Here is a 21,476-nt window from a genome sequence, read left to right as displayed (position 1 = left end):
ACCAGTATTTGTGTCACCATTTTTGGAGACAAACAAAAAAGTGATGTGTATTTTCCATATATTCTCTATTAAGGTTCGATATCTGTACTAAGGCTGCTATTTTGGTGATTTTTTCGTTTCAATTTAAGTTCGGTAAAAAAGACTTTTTACCAAATTTCATATGTTTTGGGACTGACAGAACTGACGTCCTGTTTAAGTGACGGGGAACCAACTGACATGATCGTAGAATAGTTTATGCGAGCATTTTTTTCTTATTGAAGATATTTTCCATTGAAAAAAATATTAGAGTCGTCAGAATTTGATTTGACTATCAATTAGAACATAATATTTCCGTGGTTTTCAAGTGTTTCGAGTGATTTTTATGTTTTGTCCTCTCAATTCACTGGTTCTTTTCACCGTCTTTTGAATTGCACAAATACCTACTGGTATATTGCTATATTTAAGCTGGTTTCAATCGTTGCAGGTGAGGAAATGCGCAGATGCACGTTTAGTATTCAATGCTTTTTTAAAAACCGAAGCTATATAAAATCAGTTTGTGTCTTAGTTCAATGTTGAGCGTAAATTAAAATAGCCTCAATTTGTGTGCAGTCCTGTTCAGTCACATTTCAGATAATTTTGAAGCTGCGATACATTTTGCGGTCTGATGTCTAACCGGAATGCCAGTGGAAAAACGCGCGCTCTGAATGGCGTTAGTGATACGCTAGCAAATCATGCAGAACAAATGAGCAATGGAATCATGGATAATTTTTTGACCTCAAACGATGAAGCAGTTCAAGCTGAGGTGAGTTCATTTGCTTCCAGCATTGTGGCTTTAGCTCTAGAAGCATTGAAAATATTGAGTGCAAAAGAAGCCGCAACATGTAAGTATATAATTTAAATATTTTCGGTGTAATTAGAAACATCGAACGAGATCAATTTGTTTGAGATTCGTATTTTTTTTTCATTTCGTGGATGTCTAGGTTAGTTCCGCCTCGATAATGGACCGAATAATGCAGATCAGGGAGTACCTGAAACAAGCTTCAACCCTGAAGAAACAACTCATAAGTGTGGGCGGGGGCGCGGGTGACAACAGACAGAACTACGAGCAGCTGAGCAAAATATCGTCTCTAATTGTGCATTTGAGAGAGCAAGAGTCAGGATATATGAGTTTGCTATCCCAATTATTGGGCGAAGCAGAGATCAGTAATGCAAATGGCGACACAGAATCGGTCGCCGATACGGTGTCAATTAATCTGGACGCACATTCTGAGATGAATGATGAACGGTCGGGACAAAATGTGAGGAATTATTATTTTTTTGTTTTTAAAGCCAAATTTTGAGTAAACTTTCGAAATGTGTCATATGGTTATTAAAGAAAAATTTCAAATAAAATCAATAAAAAATAAATGAAATAAAAGGATCTGATCTTTATTGTAGCTTGAAAGAAAATGATTTATTGAGTTGGTTCATTTTCAGTCACCCTTATTTCCGGATGATCAATTTGCAAACGCTTATGATGGCATGCAATTTATGTGCGAGGCAAGTTGGCAAAGATATGCCAAGCTGCAATCAAACTGCAATAAAAAAGTCTCTATGATTAATCGACCCAAAACACCGGTAATTAAGTGCAATTGATAGCCTTCATCACCTTTGCAGTTGCTTCTTGACGTTTTAGAGTGATTCATTGTGTTCTTTCAACCATTGTCCATTTTAATTTCATTAGCGAGCCAGTTAACTCTCATTGCAATATGCTCATAAGTTTTGATAATTTGATACCAGTTTTTGTATCTCATGGAGCTCTTGTTTCAAAGGTTCCTGGTCAGATGCCCGAAATGCGTCTTGCAATTAACGGGCCCACAGCAAGTGGAAGGTCGAGTGCAGAACCTCGCAGTCAGCACCAAAATGTTGGTATTACCCGGCAGCCCCAAAGCTCCTCCGCGCATGCGGAGACGGCTCAATTGAATGGACCAGCGTCAGAACTGATGGAATTAAAGCGTCAACATGAGCTTCTGGAAAAGCTGTTGAATCAGCAAAAAGAAGTGAGTTCTAGCTTTCAACGTGTTTCAACGTTACATTTTTCATGGGAATCAACAAGCATATATTTAGATTGCAGCATGCATTTGAACTTTAGGTTTTGCTAACCAATGCAAAAAGAAGATCGGGATTGGTGTCGAATAATATAAAAATAAGTACGACGCAATGTCAACACTAAGCATTTTAAACCATAATTTGCCTTTCAGCTTAAAGACCTTAAGACAAAGCACGACGTCTTGAAACAAATGACGTCAAATTCGAACCAAACTCAAACAGCGAGTGAAGTATCGGACCAAGAAGCAGGACCAAGCAGCCAACGTGCCTCATCCTCGCACCCGAGGAGCTCTGATTCCAGGGTTGTTCAGCAACAGATGCGTCCTAGAGCTGGTTCATCTGGAGGCAGAAGAGATATGCCGCAGGAATTGGTAGAGGAAAAAACGAGTCTACAAAGTGAGTTGCAGTCATTGCTGGAAGAGAAAGCATTCCTAACTCAGTTATTGAAGATGAGGGCGACAGGGGAAAATGCTAATGGATCACAAAGAGGAGATTTGTCTGAAAGTTCATATGTAAGTTGACGAACTTACATTTTGAGTTCATTGACCGCAATATTTTCATGACGAGTATTTCGCGTTTAATTATCGGAAACACAGCAGCCTAATTTGACTTAAGAATGAAACGTATACTTTGGTTTGTGTACATTCATAAAACAACTCGAGACGCTTTATTACTTCTGCGATCAGTAAGGGTGTTGCAACCAGGTACTATACTTTTTCCCGTAAACATTTTTGTTCACAAAATTTCATTTTGCTTCATATTAAGCTCAAAACAAATCAACCACTTGGCGGATATGGCGTAGTTGTAACACACCTGCTCGAGACGACAAAGGCTTCTCGTTTGAGTCGGGCCGGGCCCTCTTTTAAACTAGAAATGCTCTGCTTTTTCGGACTATCGTCCGTCTGTTCTTAGCACGAATTCTTTTTGATGGTACATTTTCTAAAATCCTGAATGTCATTTCTAAAGCCCCATTGTTGGAGATCGTTCAGTAGCAAAGTTTTTTTTGCAGATTGTTAGTTTTATTTACGTTTGTATTTAAGAAGCATTTATTTCGGGCTAACGACTAACTTGAACGAAAGCAGGTATTAATAGCATGCTGCTATGCGGCTGACATGCTCCATTTCATGAAAATTCAAATTCAGCTACTGGGTGAGTTGTTAACTCACCATAAAAGCGTTTCGGTTTATACCTAATCGGCTTAGTGGCAGCATATTGCATATGCGTGTGAGTCTTTTGATGGGGTGATTTAATATTTATTGAAAGTTTTCTTGAGTTTGTTTTATGGAAGCATTTTTCACTCAACGATTATTTGCACAAAAATTATCGGCCTTGGTACCGCTTTGTTTTTATGCAATTGTAACTTTAAATTTTCTCATTTGTTATGTTTTTATCAAGTAAAATTTTGGTAGATCTAACGTTTTTCGATATTTTCAAGTGCTGTTGAAGCTCTGCTTCGCCTGCTTGTTCAATTTTGTGTTTTCAAGAAAAAATCGAAATACGTTTTTTTTCCATTCACTATCTAGTAACGCAAACGCCTGTGTCAAATGTAGGTTAAGGAAGGCGAAAATTTTTTTGCGTGTGTACGTGTTTTCAGGGGGAGTAGTTTTGATTTTTTTTGTATTAATTTTTAAAAATTTTGAAAATTTCTCATGGCTCGAAGGATTTCTGCTCAGGTATTTTTGGCTTTGTTTACCGCTCGATAAATTGTTTTCGGCTGCTAATTTTGCGTTTTATAGTCTGGGCTTGTTTTTTTTTCAAAACAGTCTTCATTCATTTTGATAGATAGATTTCTAACTGTTTGTTGTCTCATAGCATTCTTGACTTTTCATTTCAGTGATAGTCTGAAGCTAAAATCAAATTTGTTTTCGCTTTGAAACGAAAATGCAATTGGTTGTTGCGATGTTTCCATTGTGACAATGCGCATCCTGTAAGGTAAAAAGCAAGAAGCTCAAAGCAAAAATGAAGCTATTATGTTTTATTTCCATCGAGTATTTTCAGAGTTTGTTTCCCTTGCTACGCGTTGATTGTGCTAGTTTCCTCTTTCAAATGCAAAACCTTTTCCGTTTTGTAAATCCTGAATGTTTTTCATTTTGCCTTTTCTGGTCTCCGAATTATGGCTTCTAATTTGTGTTATTCTATCTCGAAGATCAGAGCCGAGCTGTAAAACAAACCAGGTACAGCTATCAAACGTGTCAGCTTGTTTACCTAACCTGATTTGAGCAACATGTAAGATACGCTAATTTAATTTCAGAATGGCACTGAGCAAAGCGTACTTTCAACTCGGCAAAATCAGGCCGCGATTGAAGAATTAAGAACGCTGTTACAAAACGAGAATCAAGAAACGATATCAGCCGAAGATCTGGAAAACGTAGCAGGCCTGGAACAGCAGTTAAGAGAGAAACGGGAACTGGAAGCGAGATTACAGGAGTTGCAGGATAAGAAAAGCCAGATGGACCAACTAGTTCAACATCTTCAGGCGCTTAAACAAGCAAGCGTGATCATGAATGGTGGGCTAGGGGAAGCTCCTCAGGGGGCAAGTGGATCACATGAATCCAACCAGGATTTACTAGAAATTGAAGGTTTGTCAGATAGCAGTCGAAAAACATGAAATTAAATGGTCAATTTATTTTGCCTTTTTTTATATTGTTTCGTCATGTTTTACTGACAGCTATATTAGTATATAAAATAAAACAATTTTTGCGACGATCTTTTCATTTTTCATAGATATCAGACATGGTGGCGCTGAGTCTGCTGACGATCCAGGTAGTCAAAATTCTGAGCACTCTGGCATCAGACACTTCCATTCTCTGTCGGCAGCATCCGGGCTTAGTTCAAATGCGGCCAATAGAGAGTCAACTGAAGCACCGGAGAACAATGATACTGATGATGAGGAAGATGAATATGAAGGGGACAGTGCTCTGGTTAGATTGGGTGAAAGTGATCATAGAACGTCTTCGGAGATGATTGCGGACTTGATGGACTCAGAAGAGCGAATGAGGTAAAATTCTTTGGTTTCTTTGATTGTAGCCTTACTATTATTACCAATTCTGTATTCTATTTTGATTTTTCAAGTTTGATTTTGGAATAAACGTTCATGAACGCAAATTCCAGAAACTTTTCGACCGATTTAAAATCTAAAATCAATTGAATTGATGAATCAGTTTAATTTTATGCATTGCAGGCAGCTCTCGGATGCCAAATCATGCTTGATCATCTTACGCGGTTTGGTCGAAGAGTGCAGTAGTGGTGCTACCACGCCCGATACGAGGTCTGCATTCGAACCCCCATTAGACCTAGTTCCTTGCCTTCCCTCTGTTCTCTGTTCATTCCCTTAATGTTGATCTTTCATCGCAGTTCGGTATGCCCTATGTCTGCACGTGTATCATCTGCTTAAATGGGTTACGGTCATCTGCAAAGGTGTTGTATCTTGTTTAGCTGATTTCTCACGTGTTTCAGGAAGCTGCAAGAATATCAGAGCAGACTGCAGCAAATGAAGACCTTGGTGGACATGTATCAGACTGCGGCAGCCAATCCACGAAACATGCTGACGGTAATTGAAGAAAATTTTTATCAGCCATAGAATCAACTGAATCAAGGTGAAAGAACTCAAATGGCAAGAACTTGCGCATGCTCCAAAATATCCTTATTGATGTGGGGAATCATGATTTGAAATGCCAGCAATAATAACCAGTGGTTGCTGATTTTTATATAGGATGATGATGGCGGGGGAGATAGGATCTATGGGCACCAATGTGAAAGCAATTACGAAGACGATGAAGATGACGAGCAGAATTTGGGCGCCGTAGGGGGAGCGCCGCTGCCCGGAAGGCAGAACCCTAGAAGCAAACAGGTGGCAAGTTCAAGCAAGAGTGAACATTTGAGCGCTAAAATCCAGTTAGTTTCCTCTCAAAAATAGAACACTTGTTTTTATAAGAGTAATGAACGTAGTGAAAACCCTTATATAGGTCTTGGTGATTTTTAAGAGTAATGAACGTAGTGAAGACTCTTATATAGGTCTTGCTGATTTTTTTTTCAGGAAAAAGTCTAAGTTGATGCACTTAGGTATATATACACTTTTTGGGTTCAATTTAAATTCATCTGATAAAAGTGACGTAAATAGCGCTCTCCAAATACGAACGTGGAAATTGCGCGAAAAAAAACCTGAAAGATTTTAAGTTTCGAAAGTGGAGTTTAATTTTTAGATTTCCAGCGGAATAGAAATTTTACCTGTTGATCCAGTTTTCTCAAATTGGGTTAATGTTGTCAAAAAAGCACCGGTCATAAATCGTTCTAGAAGTTCAAAGGGCTTGAAGGGTATCTATTTTTTTCTTCAAAAATCGAAAGTTGAGATTTTTTCAGCAAAGTCAGTGTGTTTACTTGCATGCATTACTCTTTTTCAATCTTTGATCGGCTATGTTTTTTGAGGTCTTAAAAAGCTCTAATAACTACATATTACTGCATTTATGAAAGTGTTTAGGTATATTTGCACTTTTTGAGTTCAATTGAAATTCATCTGTTGAAAGTGACGTAAATAGCGCTCTCCTAATACGAACGTGGAAATGGCGCGAAAAAAAACGTGGAATTTAGTTTTTAGTGGAATTTAGGTATATATGCACTTTTTGAGTTCAATTGAAATTCATCTGTTGAAAGTGACGTAAATGGCACTCCAAATACGAACGTGGAAATGGCGCGAAAAAACGTGAACGAGTTCTAGTTTCGAAAGTGGAATTTAGTTTTTAGATTTCCTGCGGAATAAAAACTTTACCTATTGATCCAGTTTTCTCTAGTTGGGTTCATGTCATCAAAAAAGCGCCAATCATAAATTTTTCTAGAAATTCAAAGAGCTTAAAGGGCATCTATTTTTTTTAAAGTTGAGATTTTTTTGAAGAAAGTCAGTGTTTTTTTTATGTTAACTTGCATTCATTACTCTTTTCCAATCTTCGATCGGCTATCTTTTTTCATTGCGTTTCATTTTGTCGCCACATTGTTCAGACTGCTTTTTCCGAATGCTCGAATAATTGAAACTTCATATCCTTCAGCAACATTCCCTCGTTTGTATGCAATAGTCAAAACCCTATGAAATTGAGCATTCGGCAAAGGCAACCTGAACAGTGTGGCGACAAACTGAAACGCAATGAAAAAATAAAGCCAATCGAAGCTTGGAAAAGGGTAATGAATGCAAGTTGACATAAAAAAAACTGACTTTCTTGAAAAAATCTCAACTTTGAAAAAATAGATACCCTTTAAGTTCTTTGAGTTTCTAGAAAAATTTATGATTGGCGCTTTTTTATGACATGAACCCAACTAAAGCAAACTTTTTTTGCCGGAAAATGTCCTAATGATCCGAGTTTTTGTTTTCCATTTTCTGTAAAATAGTGCGCTCTGAAAATTTCAAATGAATAATTTTTTCCTTAACGAAAGCAATCAAATGATTAGAATCGCGATCAACTTTAGTTTCAAAAACTGAAGATTTTTATGAAACCCTAGTATAATAAAAGTAATTAATTTTGACCCAGGTTCTCTAAGCTGAAAATGAGCAAATGGTGGTTAAAATCATGTTCAGTTTTTAGCTTTAAAATGTTTTCCTTAAATCACAGTACCATAAACGATTAATTTTGTTGGATCGTTTTTAATGTTATTTCTTACGCTTGCGATTAGCAAGCGTTATCAAACAGGAATATAGACCTTTTTTGGGTTAACAACTAGTTTAACAGAATCACTTGAATCATTTTATTTTTGGTTCATATGAACTCTAAAGTCAGGCGTTAATTCGCGCAAGTGGCGAAGAGTTAACGCACGCAACTGATCATAAATCCAACAGGTCAATGGTTCAAATCGCGCTAGGGCTTGGTGTTCGCGCGCGCGTCAAAATTTTTTGTCGGGCTTATGTTTGTCTGCTTTTTGTCGGCTTGCCGCAGCAACAAATATGCCTAAATTTTGGGCATTTCTATTTAAATTTTGATTCAAGCTTTGTACAAGTAATTTTATTCCATGAGTTTTTGTCTGTTTTTTGCTATTTTGTGATTTTTTCATGCTCCTTAAAAAGAAAGTTTTTTTTATAATTTACAGGAGTATTCTGTGCATTTGGTAAAGTGGTAACACTCATGATTGAGACGAAAAATCCCAGAAGTTCGATTCCTGTCGGGACCTGTTCTTTTTGTTTGGTTTCTATTTAGCATTTGAAAGCTCTTTGTCAAGTTTCTAATGGTGCAAGTAATTTGTTCCAGGAATTTGTTTTGCCGTGTTTGCAATTTTTAAAACTTTTTTGACAAAGAAACAATTTTTTTAAAGATTTTTGGTTTACCTTTTCATTTTCTGATAGTCAAAGTCATTTCCTGGTAATCAAAGTCCCTTTTCTTTTTTGTATCGTCGTTGAAGCGAATCCTTGATTAATTTTGAGGGCCTTGTTGAAATAAAAAATCTTGGCAAATGAAAATTGATTTTTTCTTCAATAATATGAGGGAAAAATCAGCAGTGGAAACTAAAATTTCAGAGTTTTGGTTTTAATTTGAATTGAGTTTGTTGTTCCGAACATTTGAAAAATGGGGAGGAACTTTGTATTCGGGTCTTTTTTGCCACAAAATCAGCTCCATCAAATAATTATCGGAGAGAGCTGATATTAAAGCCCTTACAATTTTAGAGCTGATATTATCGGAGGGAGTTGATAGAAGATATTAAAGCCCTTACAGTCGTGATTCGAACGACATCAAGAAATTCCCAAAAAAATTCTTAATACAGAAAAAAAAATAAGTTTAACAAAAATTTCCAGTGTCGAGATTTGAAGTTTTTTGTTTTCCGTCTTAATTTGAGTGAGTATACCGAGGGAGCAGGAATACAAAGCTTATTTCAGTGGCTTACAATAGCTGAATTTAAAATGTAAAAACATAGTTTCACTCGAGTAAGATTAGTTTTTTTTAGTATTCTAGAGCCTCTTTGGAATCAAAACTTTGAAATAAAAAAAACTGCAAAAAAATTTTTTCTGATTGTTTTTTGTTTTTCTAGTCATGTTTCCACAAAAGTTGGTTTTCAATTTGCTAATTTTACTTTGACTGTCGAATATTTTTAAACTGTAGTTTTTTTGGTTCAGCTTCTTTTATCACACCACGCCGAAATTAACGACACTAATCTATTTGAAAAACTTTTTTTTTGAATTTTTTAAGACTGGTCGGAACATTCTGGTCTACTTGCACAGTAGCCGGCTATCCTTGTTTAAAATGTATTTCTGGTTTCTCTTAAACAATAAAAAATTGGGTATTTTAAAAGCTAAAAACTATAATTTTTTTTGCGGTTTGACTTACTTTTTCTTTTTAAGTTTCGTGAGTTTTCTTTGTTAAAAGTAAGGCAAACTCCACTATCGGACAAAAAAGTGTAAAATTGGAATTTAATTTTCAGATTTCCCAGCGAAATAAAAAAAAATACCTGTCAATCCAGTTTTCTCAAATTGGGTCAAGTTTATCGAAAAAGTGCCATTCATAATTTGTTCTAGAAATTCAAAGAGTTTTAAGGCCATCTATTTGTTCTTTGAAATTTGAAAGTTGAGATTTAAAAAAAAACAAGTTCGTATTTTTTTCTGTTTAATTGCATTCTTTGACTCTTTTTCAACTGTCTGTTGGCTATGTTTAAAGTTTTCTGTTTGTTCTAGAGAAATTGAGCATCTCAAAAGTGGCATAGAGCAACTACAGGGCCTGATTTCGAACGTGCAATCTTCAACCAATCAAATCACATCTGCACAAATGCCGATGCCACAGGACGCACAGACGAGACTTAACTACTTGCTGAATCACAGATCGGACGACGAAGGCTTGGGTGACAGACTCGACCAGTTAAGGCATTTGTTGAAGGCAGCAGGATCCAATATGTCTGCTGAGGAGTTTATAATGTCAGATAACGAACAGGATTTCATGCCGAGGGCAGCTGCAAGGAATGGGTAAGGCAATTGAAGGATTATAGTCCGGTTGTTTTTAGCATAACTCGAGTAAGTTCAATATTTGAAATCTTTGCTTTGTTTCAGTGATGGTTTTTCCCGAGCTGTTCGTCAGTCTGTTCAAACAGAATCTTCTGGAAACTCGGTAAGTGTTTTAGGCGTAAAAATGGAGCCGGTCGGACGTTTTTCAAAAGAGTTACTATTAGCTATATCAAAGCACTAATCGAGCATAAAAAATTTCATGCGTTGCGTCTCACTGATACTTCCATATCTATGAGGATATATTTGTTGACGTATGAATTTTAATGCGATTCAGAGGAGCAAATCTTCTGAAAAACGACCAAAGGCGATGTCTGACTTCGCCGCAATCGTACCTTCCCAACGAGAAGTAGAGGGATCGGTGGACAGTCCGACCTCAAATGTGCCACCAGCAGTGTCGGCGGCCATGAGCGTGCCTCAACTTTCGGGGCAGCAGCTGAAGTCGAATAAAGAGATGTGGCTTGAGATGAGACAGCAGAGGATGCAAAGAGAGGAGGCGAAGAACAGGGCCAGGGGCAGATTCGGAGACGGGCAGAGTGAGGATTCCATTCAGGAGACTAATCCGTTTAGGTAAATTTGATATTTTTTTGTAATTGCAAGCGAAAGCCTAGTAGTACAGATTCCAAAAAAAAACAGAATGAATATGGGAAGATTTGAAGTAAAGTAAAATGCCAAGGGTGGTAACATGAATCGTATTTAGCCTCAGTTTAACTGTTCCTAAGTTATTAAGAGTCGATGAACGTAGTTCAGACTCTTATATAGGTCGTGATGATTTTTGTTAGTTTTTTTCCAGGAAAAGTCTATTTTTTTGCGGTTTGACTTTTGTGTTGCTTATTTTTTTTGTTTTTTTTTTCAGGAAAAAGCCTTAAAATTTATTCACGCTCAATTTTGATTTTTCGCGGTTTGACTTGTGATTTATTTTTAAGTTTAGCGCATTTCCATTGTTAAAAGGAGGGCAAAATCCACTATCGAACAGCAAAAGTGTAAAGGTCACGAAAAACGTGATCGACTTCTGATTTCGAAAATGGAAATTACTTATCAGATTTCCCAGCGAAATAAAAGTTTTATGTATTGATCCGGTTTTATCAAATTGGGTTAATTTTAATTTAAAAAAAGTGTCCATGATAAATTGTTCTACAAATTCAAAGAGCTTTAAGGGCATCTATTTTTTTCTTCGAAATTCAAAAGTTTCGTTGCGTTCATTACTTTTTTCAAATCTTCGATTGGCTATGTTTTTTAATTTCAGTTCATTTCTTTTGTTAATACAAGTCAAACTCCACTATCGAACAGCAAAAGTGTAAAGGTCACGAAAAACGTGACCGGCTTTCGAATGTGGAATTTAGTTTTCAGATTTCCTGCGAAATGAAAATTTTATTTTTGATCCAATTTTCTCATATTGGGTTTATTTTATCAGAAGTGTCATTTATAAATTGTTCTAGAAATTCAAAGAGCTTTCAGGCCATTTCAAGCTTGGAAATTCAAAAATTGTGTTTTTCAAAAATTAGTCCGTTTTTTTTTCTGTTTTCTTGCGTTAATTGGCTCTTTTCCCATGTGGCTATGTTCGGAAATGTTTAATATAAAAGTCTGTTCTGGTCTTAGGTTGAGTCTATCGACAACCTCTGCAACATATGGAGGTTCTCCAGTGACCAGTCAGCATCCAAGAAATAACAATGGCTCCTCGTCCGCCAGAGCAGGACTAGCGAAGACACACCTGGCAACTAGGTACAGTATGGACAGTCTCATGAGTGAACAGCTGGCTAGGGGAGAGGGCGGAGGAGTGAATGGAACGAGGGACGGTTCTATGTACGATGAAGATGATGATGACGTTATGATGATGCAACAGGCGGAAGAGGAGGAGGAAGAAGACGAAGAGGGACATCAGAATGCGGATGTAGTTTCTTTAATTCATACCAGAATCTGACAAAAGTAGAGAAAATGGATAAAAAAAATAGATCACTTGATTCAAAGATTTTACCACATGCAAAGAAAATGGATAAAAAAATAGGAAAATGGATAAAAAATAGGAAAATGGATAAAAAATAGATCACTCGTTTCAAAGATTTTTCCACGCTCCGCTTTAATTATAGATGTCAGAACAATTTGTGTTGGCCATGATTTAAGGTATTCCGGTTCTTCAAGACAATTAATTCAATTTGTTTAGAATCTTTCTTCGTCGTCGAATGAGACGTACACATTAGATGATCTAAACAAGCGTTTCAAAAACCTAACGAATGGAGTGTCTGCATCGGTAAGACAAGATGGCCCTGTACCCTCTTCTTCTTCTGGCGCCCCTAGAGTGGGCAGTGGCGTGACTCTGATGCCGGATAACAGGAAGACGGACAACAGAGTGGCGGCATCGAGAGCAAATCCAGCGAAAACCAAGAACCAGTGGACCAGGAATACGTCCAGACAACGCAAGCAAGAGGTGTGTAGTTATTGATTTTCCATTTAAAGGCTAGATTATACTGATAATTAATTATTAAGTTTTCTACTGAAGTATGGGGCCTCGTAAAAAACCCAGCCTACGGAAAATTTGACCTTACTTTGCTTAGAATATATCAACAGTGCCCGATATAGCTCTCAATACAAGCCAGCTATCCAATGCTACCTCCTCGACAATGATTGGATCTGGAAACCAGTCGAGTAGTAAAACACAGCAGAACACTTCCAACCAGTCGCAGAGAACTGATGACGTCCGAAGTATGTTCAGAGAGTTGAAAGACGAATTGGCCTCGACGAATGACGCAGTGAGAAACATGCAAGCTCAGATCCAATCGAGAGAGTTGCAGGCGACTAGTGACGAGTTCTTCATTGCGCCACGTGGTCCAATTCAACCAAGAGAGAGTTCGCGAAATAGCATGCTGCCTCCAAATCCCATTAGCAGTAAGTTAAGAAAGAACAGATGATAGGGTTTTCACGAAAATCCTAACTTAGAGAAACTTAGGCCCAGACATCAGCTCAGAATATAGGCTGCACGCTATTTTCGAACTGTCAAAATCATTCAGATTATTGACTGGTTTTTTTTTATTTAGTTATTCACTATACAGTGCTGATTTAAATTATCCGGACAAAACGAATAAAACTTGAAATTTCAAACGCGTTTTTCTCAAATTGGGTTAACATTAGACAAAAAGTGAAGAGAACAAAAGTTGCTTAGAATTTCACCAGAATTAATATGGTGTTATTTTTTCTCCGAAATTCTTAACAAAAATTTTGCCCCAAAAATGGATCAATTTGGCTTTTTTCAATTAATCAAGAATTACGCTGAAACTACTTTGTTAATTGATACAAAAATTATATCACAGGAAGCCTCTTACGCAGTTCAACAAAGTTTAAGAAGGGTTAAATCTCCAAAAATTTGCGCAAATTGTTTAAAATTTATTTTTTAACAGAGATTCTGGGTTTTATATAGTAAAAATCACATTTATTGACTATCAGGTGATAATTTTTTCTCTTATACTGGTTTTTGGAGATTTAACCCTTCTTAAACTTTGTTGAGCTGCGTAAGAGGCTTCCTGTGATATAATTTTCGTATCAATTAACAAAGTAGTTTCAGCGTAATTCTTGATTAATTGAAAAAAGCCAAATTGATCCATTTTTGGGGCAAAATTTTTGTTAAGAATTTCGGAGAAAAAATAACACCATATTAATTCTGGTGAAATTCTAAGCAACTTTTGTTCTCTTCACTTTTTGTCTAATGTTAACCCAATTTGAGAAAAACGCGTTTGAAAATTCAAGTTATGTTCGTTTTGTCCGGATAGTTTAAATCAGCACTGTACTTACCTGAACGATTAAAATTATACGTTTTAGTGCCTGCGCTTCCTGGACCTTTTGGGAATCCAGGGTCGTACCACGTGCCTCAATTAGAGGACTTGATGAGGTCCATGGAAGCAATGATGCGGCAACAAATGATGATGCAAATGAGCAGCATGTACAGTAATATGACCATGGCCTGGAGTCAGAACAACATGCCAAATTCGCACCGGTATGCCGGAAACAGTATACCCGGCCAATGCCCCAATAACTGGATGGGAGGACAGAGTCAGCAGCCTCCAGCTCTGGGGTTCATATCTCCTCAGATGGTGAATCCCTGGTTCCCAAACGAGAATGCTACCAACATGCAGAACAACCCAAACATGAGGTACTTATGGAGGCTGTTTCAATCAAGAAAAAAAACTAACTCAATTTTGAAAAAATTATGCGTCGATTCCCCAAATTTTAATAACTAGAACCAGTTTTATTTTGTATTTTATTCTTTTTAGGTTTCCGACCAATAACCCTTACCTCTCCGACGAAGCTTCAATTCACAGCCTGTCAACTACAGACCAAACTCTACAGCACAGAATGCAACAGATGAATCAGAACTCTACTAACTCTTCCTTCAATCAGAATCACGCCTCGCAACAGCTGAATATTGACACTCAAAATCAGACTGAAAACCTTTCTCGTCAACAGAAAAGTGCTAGAAGTTCCCAAAATTCTCAGCACGTGCAGCAAGAACAGCAACAGAATTTATCAAAGTCATGGCCGGCGCCAGTAGGGGCCTCGAGAACAGCTCCGAGTTCAAACGTGCGGCAGGTAGGTGCCGGTACGACTAATCAATCGCATCCAGAAATCCCACCTCTTGGACTTGAATCAGGAACGACTTCTGTAGATAGTAGCAATGATTTCTTCGTACAGACTTATCCTAACGTAGACAGAAGTAGACGATTTATTAATCCGAATCAGCATGGTATCATTTCGCAGAAATCTCCTTCAAAGCGAGAAAGTCAGACTAGCTCCAAACCAACGACGGTCCAGTCAACACCAGTGGTTAGACGCAAAGTGAAACCCTCAGTTGAAGAACCAGTGAGCAGTTCTGCCGAAGCGCCTATGGAAAGTGATTCAAACAATACTTTGTCTCTTTTTGATGCTCTTAGAGACAATATTTACTCTGAGTTGGCATCTGTTATTACTGAAAACGAGTCAAGACCCCATTTTCTGATTGAACTGTTTCGAGAACTGAAAATGTTAAAGACGGACTACTTGCGACAACGTGCGTTGATGCTTTTACAAGACCTAGTGAATCGTTACATTGCAGAAGATGCTATGACAGCCACTGATGCCGAATCTTCGGAATCCAGAAGAGCTGTCGAATCCGTTGACCCTGGAGATCAAATAAATTTCACTGACTTATTTCAAAGCGAAAGAGGTAAAAGTGGTTCTAAGAAGCTAAAAGGGGGTAAGATGAAATACCCGCATTATTTGACCGGTGCTGAACCAGGTGTAAGAGGAAAAGCGAAGAAGTATACAGCCGGAGAAGAGACCCCGAGTGACATGAGTGACCAAAGTGGGTTTTCGGTTCAGAATTTGTCGTCAGCTTACAGATCTAGCCAGCGTAACTCACAAGTAAATACACATCAGTTATCTTGGACCTAAGTCTTTCCAAAAATGAACGAAAAAGTAAATGACATAAAAAGTAACCGTTTCCAATCTTTTAAAAGAAAAAAATCTCAACAGTACAAATTGATTGATTTAGGACAAATATCCCTGGATAAAGCAGAATTTGGAGTATCTGGAGCGAATACGACAGCAGTATCGCCAACAAGAAGCGCAAAATAGTCAAGTTCAGAGCTCGAGCTCCTCGATGGGAGGTGTGGCTGATATACGAATCCAAGGTCACCCATTGACTGCACAGCACTATGATTATGAGGAAGTAGTTGAGGAGAGTCACTCTGGGCAGAGCACTCCTCTGTTTGCAAAAGATTCTCTAGGAGACACTGCTATATACTTAGATACTGTAAGTTTTGTGTTATTGTGATGCTAGATGTATGTACAAAGTTATAAATTAGGCGGCTTCGTTTTTTATATCAGATTTAATTCAAATTTTCGAACATCACAGCTTCCTTTGTCTAACTCTATATTTATACTTGTATCTTTTTTAAACTATCAGTAACTATAAAAATTAAAGAATTTCTAAATTGTAGGTATCGGCAGCGAACGCTATGGCAACAGCTTCCGCGCCCAAATATCAACTTTCGAAGACAACTCAAAATTCAACATCAACAGCAGTGACCTCTTCGGCAAATTCAAGGCCAACAAATTCTCAAGAAAATGCCATGGGACTTCCTCTGCAAGACATATCTGGCTTTGAAAGTGATTCGTCTTTTCCAGACCATTTTGCCACGCCTAACATTAACTCTCTGGACACGCAGCATTTAGATGATCAAATTAAAATGATAATGGGAGAGATTATTCCTCAGATGAAAAATAGAATGGATGAGAACTGCACGCAGTCGTTTCTGAACATGCTCAAAAAACAGGTTTTGCAATTGGCTAGTGCCCATTACGACGGAGCGGAAGAGTTTGTTCGCTTTTTCCACCAGCAACTGACAACTGTTTTAACTGAAGCGTTAAGTAAATTTGCAAACCTGACCTTGAGGGAGTGCGGCGAGGATTTGTTGGTGGAGATTTCAGAAGTGCTCTTCAATGAGTTGGCCTTCTTCCGCATGATGAGAAGCTTCGATGGCGGGACCGGAAGTATGAGTATTGACGAGGAGCTAATCGGCTTGGATGGGAACCAAGAGGATGATGATGATGACGGTGATGCGGACGAAAACGATGACGCAAGTGATGATGATGGAGATGAAGACGACGATGACGAAGAGGAGGAGGAAGAGGAGTCCCAAAGTGAGAATGCGGATGAACTAGGCGAGGCCTCGGAAGAAGTTAGAGAGACCGATCATGGTAGTTCAACTACAACTCAGTCGATGGGAGCCGAAAGCTTCAACAGAGAGGTAAGTAGATTAGAAATCAGATAATAATTTGTGAACTAATGGAGATAGCCATTATTATTAATAGTCGATGAACGTAGTTCAGACTCTTATTCAGGTCGCGATGATTTTTATCAGGCTCACATTTAATTTTTCGCGGTTTGGCTTTTTGATTTCAGTTGATTTTTTTTTGTTAAAAGGAAGTCAAATAGTTTCCACCATCGTACAACATAAGTGTAAATTATTATTCAACATGATGATAGATAATGTTAATTTCAAATTGCGTTAATTTTGTCGAATAAAAAGCCAATCATAAATTGTTCTCGAAATTCAAAGAGCTTCTAGGGCGTCTATTTTTTTCTTTGAAGTTCGAAAGTTTGGATTATTCAAAACAAATCAGATTTTTTTCTGTTTAATTGCGTCTATTGACTGTTTTTCAACTGTATGTTTGCTATGTTTTGGAATCCGTATTCTTAAAGCTCATCTATTTTGATTTTCTTGAAAAGAGCTCAGCCAGTTTTGGTCAGCGTTCCTGATTGAGCTATCGTTTTGGTATAATAATAAGGTTACATGACAAAAGATCCCTTAACTTAAGATACCAGACGAGATCACAGCCGATAAAAGCCCAGTCCAGCAACCATCTGTTGTCCTGAGACCAATTATATACATGGTTTTAAATGAGTTTATTTGCAAAGAATAATTGTGCTGCTTGATTTAATTGCAGTTGATGTATTTTAGGCTGAAGAATTGTCAAATGAACGGGACGACATTCTTGCAATGACAGCCCCATCCGGTGACCATTATGACCCGGACGAAGATGAAGACGACGTGAATAACTACGACAACGATCTGGACTCAGTCCTTTCAGATGCATACCAAAACGACGACCTGAATCTAAACCGCGACATGAACTTGGCAAATGTTGGAGCGCATATGGCTGGAACCTCCAAACCAACAGTGAAAATAGATAAATCAGCCGATATGCCCACATATGCTCGACCATTGATTCTAAGTGATGATAACACAATTCCGATGTTGTCAATGAGTGAAACAAGAGCTCTGATAAGTTACGGATCAGGCGAAGACGACGACGAAGATGAAGTGATATCACAAGACGAATTGCTGGCCGCTGTCGAAGAGCAGACAGCTGTTGTGACCACGAGTAACCGCGAGAGGGCTGCAACTTCGAATGCCAGAGAGCACTCAAATGATCTGAGCAACTCAGATGGACTAAACAGTGAGGTTGGTGTGGAATAGATGGTGTTTATTAGCAAATCATCACGCTCAAGTTCGATTTTGGTGGTTTGATTTTTGCCTTTTCCAAGTTCAATTCAAATACATTTGCTAAAAGGAAGGCAAATAACGCTCTCCGATGAAAAAAGCGGAAATGGCGCGAAAAAAAAACGTGAATTACTTTAAGGTTTGAAAATGGATTATTTTCAGCTTTCCCAGCGGAATAAGAAAATTACGTATTGAGTTTTTCAGTTTTCACTAATTTGGCTAGTTTTATGAAATTAGTGTTGTTCATAAAATTTTCTTGGAATTGTTAGAACTTCAACGTGATAAATTTGACTTCGAAATTTGAAAGTTTCAAAAAAGTCAATCGTTTTTTTTACTCTGTGTTAGTTGCTTCTTCAGCTGTTTGTCGGCTGTTTTCATATTTTTGGTATATGAACTATTTAGGGAGCATTTGTCTAATTATGGAAAAATACACCAAGTTCGTTTTAGTCTCGTGAAACTGACAGACACATGACGAACTTGATGGATGAAATAATGGACTCAATGACCAATGCCTCAGCTGCCGACGAAATGATAGAAGACAATGCAGCGCCCCAGCCTTGAAATGAACGGAAAATTAGTTACAGTTTACTAAACTAAATTGTAGGCTATGAGCGAAATAATAATAATACTAGCTTAATCAAATCATCTGTAGTATTTGTAATTTAAATTGTAAACTTAAACACTCCAACTGACTTAACATTAGATGTGCAACTGACTCAATTAAATCTTAGATGATACGCGGAATCATCTTCAGTTCGAAGGAGCTTCAAACCAATTCACGAGTGTATTGATTCATGTATAGTTTTTATTTGTAAATTTGTTCCTTCCGTATATTTTGATTTAATTCAAGCTTTCTAGTGAGGTTTTTGTGTTAATAATTCGGCCACTCCATGAAAAATGTACCAGGATTGTTTTTTTTTCCACGAGAAAGCTCGATGAGAGTCATGTGTGGTTCATGAATTTCAAAAATTCAGTGTCGAGATAAGCCGGTCTGAAAACCAAATGAACAACGAAACATGCAAAATTTTTGTCAGACAATCAGAACTGTAAGCTGCTAAAACGAAATTAATGTTCTCATCGCCTTATTAGTCAAGCGGAGCTTAGTGTAATACTACGATGCAACTTTTTTCCAACCTAGGCCGAAAAAAATAGTCCTTATTAGGTAGCCTTTTGGTTTATTTCGAACCATAGGCAATTAAGTATAATCTGTTGCTACTGTATTAGTGTAATGCTACGATGGGCCCACGTTTTTATTTTTGATCTTTTATTTTTGTATTTATGTTTTTTTTGTCCAGATCAAGGAAAATTCACCCAAGAATCTCAATTCAAATGAACAATAAGATCAATGTTCATTGAAATTTCTAGATCTAACTCCATGATCCGTCTCCTCAGTTTTTTCTCAATGATTAAACCAAACTTGTACAAAAATTACAACTAAATAATATTAATAAGTTTCGGTTCATTGCTGAAAAATGAATATTTTACTGCTAAAATTGACTAAAGTTTACTGGTAAATTGTTCCTAAAAGTACAATAGATTGGATGAAATTCAAGAAAATCTTCTTCAAAACTGATGATTATCTCTCTGTTGCTTCTACAACATAATTTTCATAATTTTTCCGTTAAAATTTTCTATGTTTCAGGGTTATTCTTGCTTTCTGCGTATTACATGTTTTCGCTATTGAACTCACTTTGCAAGAAAATTTTGTCAGAACTGGGGAATTTAGCAGGAAAATAGTATCAACTGAACAAACAAGTTGCTGGCAGAGATAAAATTAGAACTGATAACATCTGTTTATTACTTTGTAATTTTTACATGTTCTCCCTGAGGTTCCCTTATGCAGTTACTACTTTGAACTATTTAAGCAAAATTAAAATTTTTGAGATCTTTAACTATTACTTTTCTTGCAAAATACTTATTAAATCGTTTTTATTCTTGATTTGTGTCAAGTTTTCTCAAAAATGTCTACTGAGAGAGAATCGGTGCTAGTTAAAACATTCGAAAGCACACGTAACAACAGACTATAAAGGTGTATTTTTACGTTGAGTTTTTAGAACAAATTAAGAGCAGCTGTTTTGTTTATAATCTGAAAACCTTCGGAAGTAGAAATTTGCAAGGGAATCTAGTTCCTAACTTCTACAAAGCTTAAAAACTTCTAAAAGAACGCTTATTAAAAAATCGATTTAGAAAACGAAATCATGGTGCAAACTGTGACAATTGAATAATTTTGCGAAATTTATTAAGCAGAAAACTCTATAGTTCTACCTAATTTTCTAATTGAAAAAAAAATTGAAGCTAACCAGATCAAAATTGTTACTGTGTCTAATTGAAATTTTTCATGTTTAATTTTATATAATTAAGAGATCATACATCTGGTTGTGCTAAAGTATCAGTTTGCTAAAGTATCAGAGGTTTTCAGCAAGCTCAATTTTTTCTAAAACTCTTTCTTCATCATTTTTTTTTGTTTTTTATCCAAAATTATGAAATATAGACCTTGAAACTTTTGAAATTTCATATAAATTTACCTAATATATCAAAGGATAACAAATTTTTCGATAACTTATGCTAAATATAATTTTTTGATACTTTTTATGTTGCTTTATTTCTCAAGATAAAGTTTATACGCTAAATTTTAGTGAAATTATCTCAAAACTCCTAATGAATTAAATAGAGTTTCTATCTCAATTGAGTATTTTCTCAGTTTCTGCTTTATCTTTTAACTTTCAACTTATCCAATTTGAACAAAATTTTACTTGAAAATTGGGTTTTAGATGAAAAAATGTATAATTTCGACGAACGCTCTATAATCCGAAGCAGAATTAATACCAAACATTTTTTGCTGAAAAATTTCAAATGATTTTTTCAACCTGATAACTGCATGTTGCTGTTTCAACTCTGATTTTCTATAATGAAGTAAACTTTTGGTTGAGAAAGATGTATATTACATTTTTTCATCTTTTCTAGGTCAGTTATCAATTTCTTTTCCAAAATCGTCGAAAAACAATAGAAGACAGAGTTATGAATGAATCAATCCCCATTATCTGCTTAAAATTGCACTGATTTATAAACACTTTTACAAGCACTAAACAAGGAAAATTTTAAAATGGTAACAAGGCAAAACCTTTCAATTAGTCGATGTTTTCTAAATATCCAGTTTTTAAAATATTTTAACAAATACTTAAGCATTCATTAGCGAATGTCTTTCGCTTTTACTACAAATTTATCGCAACCAAATCTCTGCAAGCTTGCAACCAATGGAGTTTTTTTTACTATAGATTAAAAATTTTTGCATCGATTTCCATTGGAAGTTTCACGACAATTTGAACTCGATTCTTGCTGGTTTTATCATCAATCAGAACCTTTGAATTAGAAAAAAAAATGCCAGATCAAGAATAGTGATGAAAAACTGTATA

General features: G+C 36.6%; 1 protein-coding gene across 3 annotated transcripts; it reads left to right on the top strand.

Annotated features, from left to right (window-relative positions):
* The first annotated feature begins 569 nt into the window (after window positions 1-569).
* LOC134843816 (pericentriolar material 1 protein-like) lies at window positions 570-18,920 on the top strand. 3 transcript variants are annotated; one of them, XM_063860107.1, is made up of 22 exons: window positions 570-781; window positions 960-1,277; window positions 1,456-1,596; window positions 1,791-2,018; window positions 2,220-2,579; window positions 4,319-4,646; window positions 4,792-5,065; window positions 5,249-5,335; window positions 5,524-5,617; window positions 5,780-5,961; window positions 9,710-9,994; window positions 10,079-10,136; window positions 10,308-10,600; window positions 11,630-11,921; window positions 12,192-12,455; window positions 12,583-12,913; window positions 13,841-14,171; window positions 14,293-15,418; window positions 15,549-15,809; window positions 15,997-16,806; window positions 17,521-18,024; window positions 18,511-18,920. In XM_063860107.1, the coding sequence occupies exons 1-22, from the start codon at window positions 644-646 to the stop codon at window positions 18,622-18,624; spliced, it is 6,819 nt and encodes a 2,272-aa protein (XP_063716177.1). In that variant the 5' UTR covers window positions 570-643; the 3' UTR covers window positions 18,625-18,920. The 3 variants fall into 3 exon arrangements, with proteins under 3 accessions (XP_063716177.1, XP_063716193.1, XP_063716186.1); XM_063860123.1 differs by lacking the exon at window positions 1,456-1,596; XM_063860116.1 differs by lacking the exon at window positions 5,249-5,335.
* The last annotated feature ends 2,556 nt before the right edge of the window (window positions 18,921-21,476 follow it).

This window comes from Symsagittifera roscoffensis, chromosome 1 (genome assembly GCF_963678635.1).
Source record: "Symsagittifera roscoffensis chromosome 1, txSymRosc1.1, whole genome shotgun sequence".
Lineage (NCBI taxonomy): Eukaryota > Metazoa > Xenacoelomorpha > Acoela > Convolutidae > Symsagittifera > Symsagittifera roscoffensis.
The sequence above is the reverse complement of the archived record's forward strand: the minus strand, read 5'-3'. Positions and strand labels throughout refer to the sequence as shown.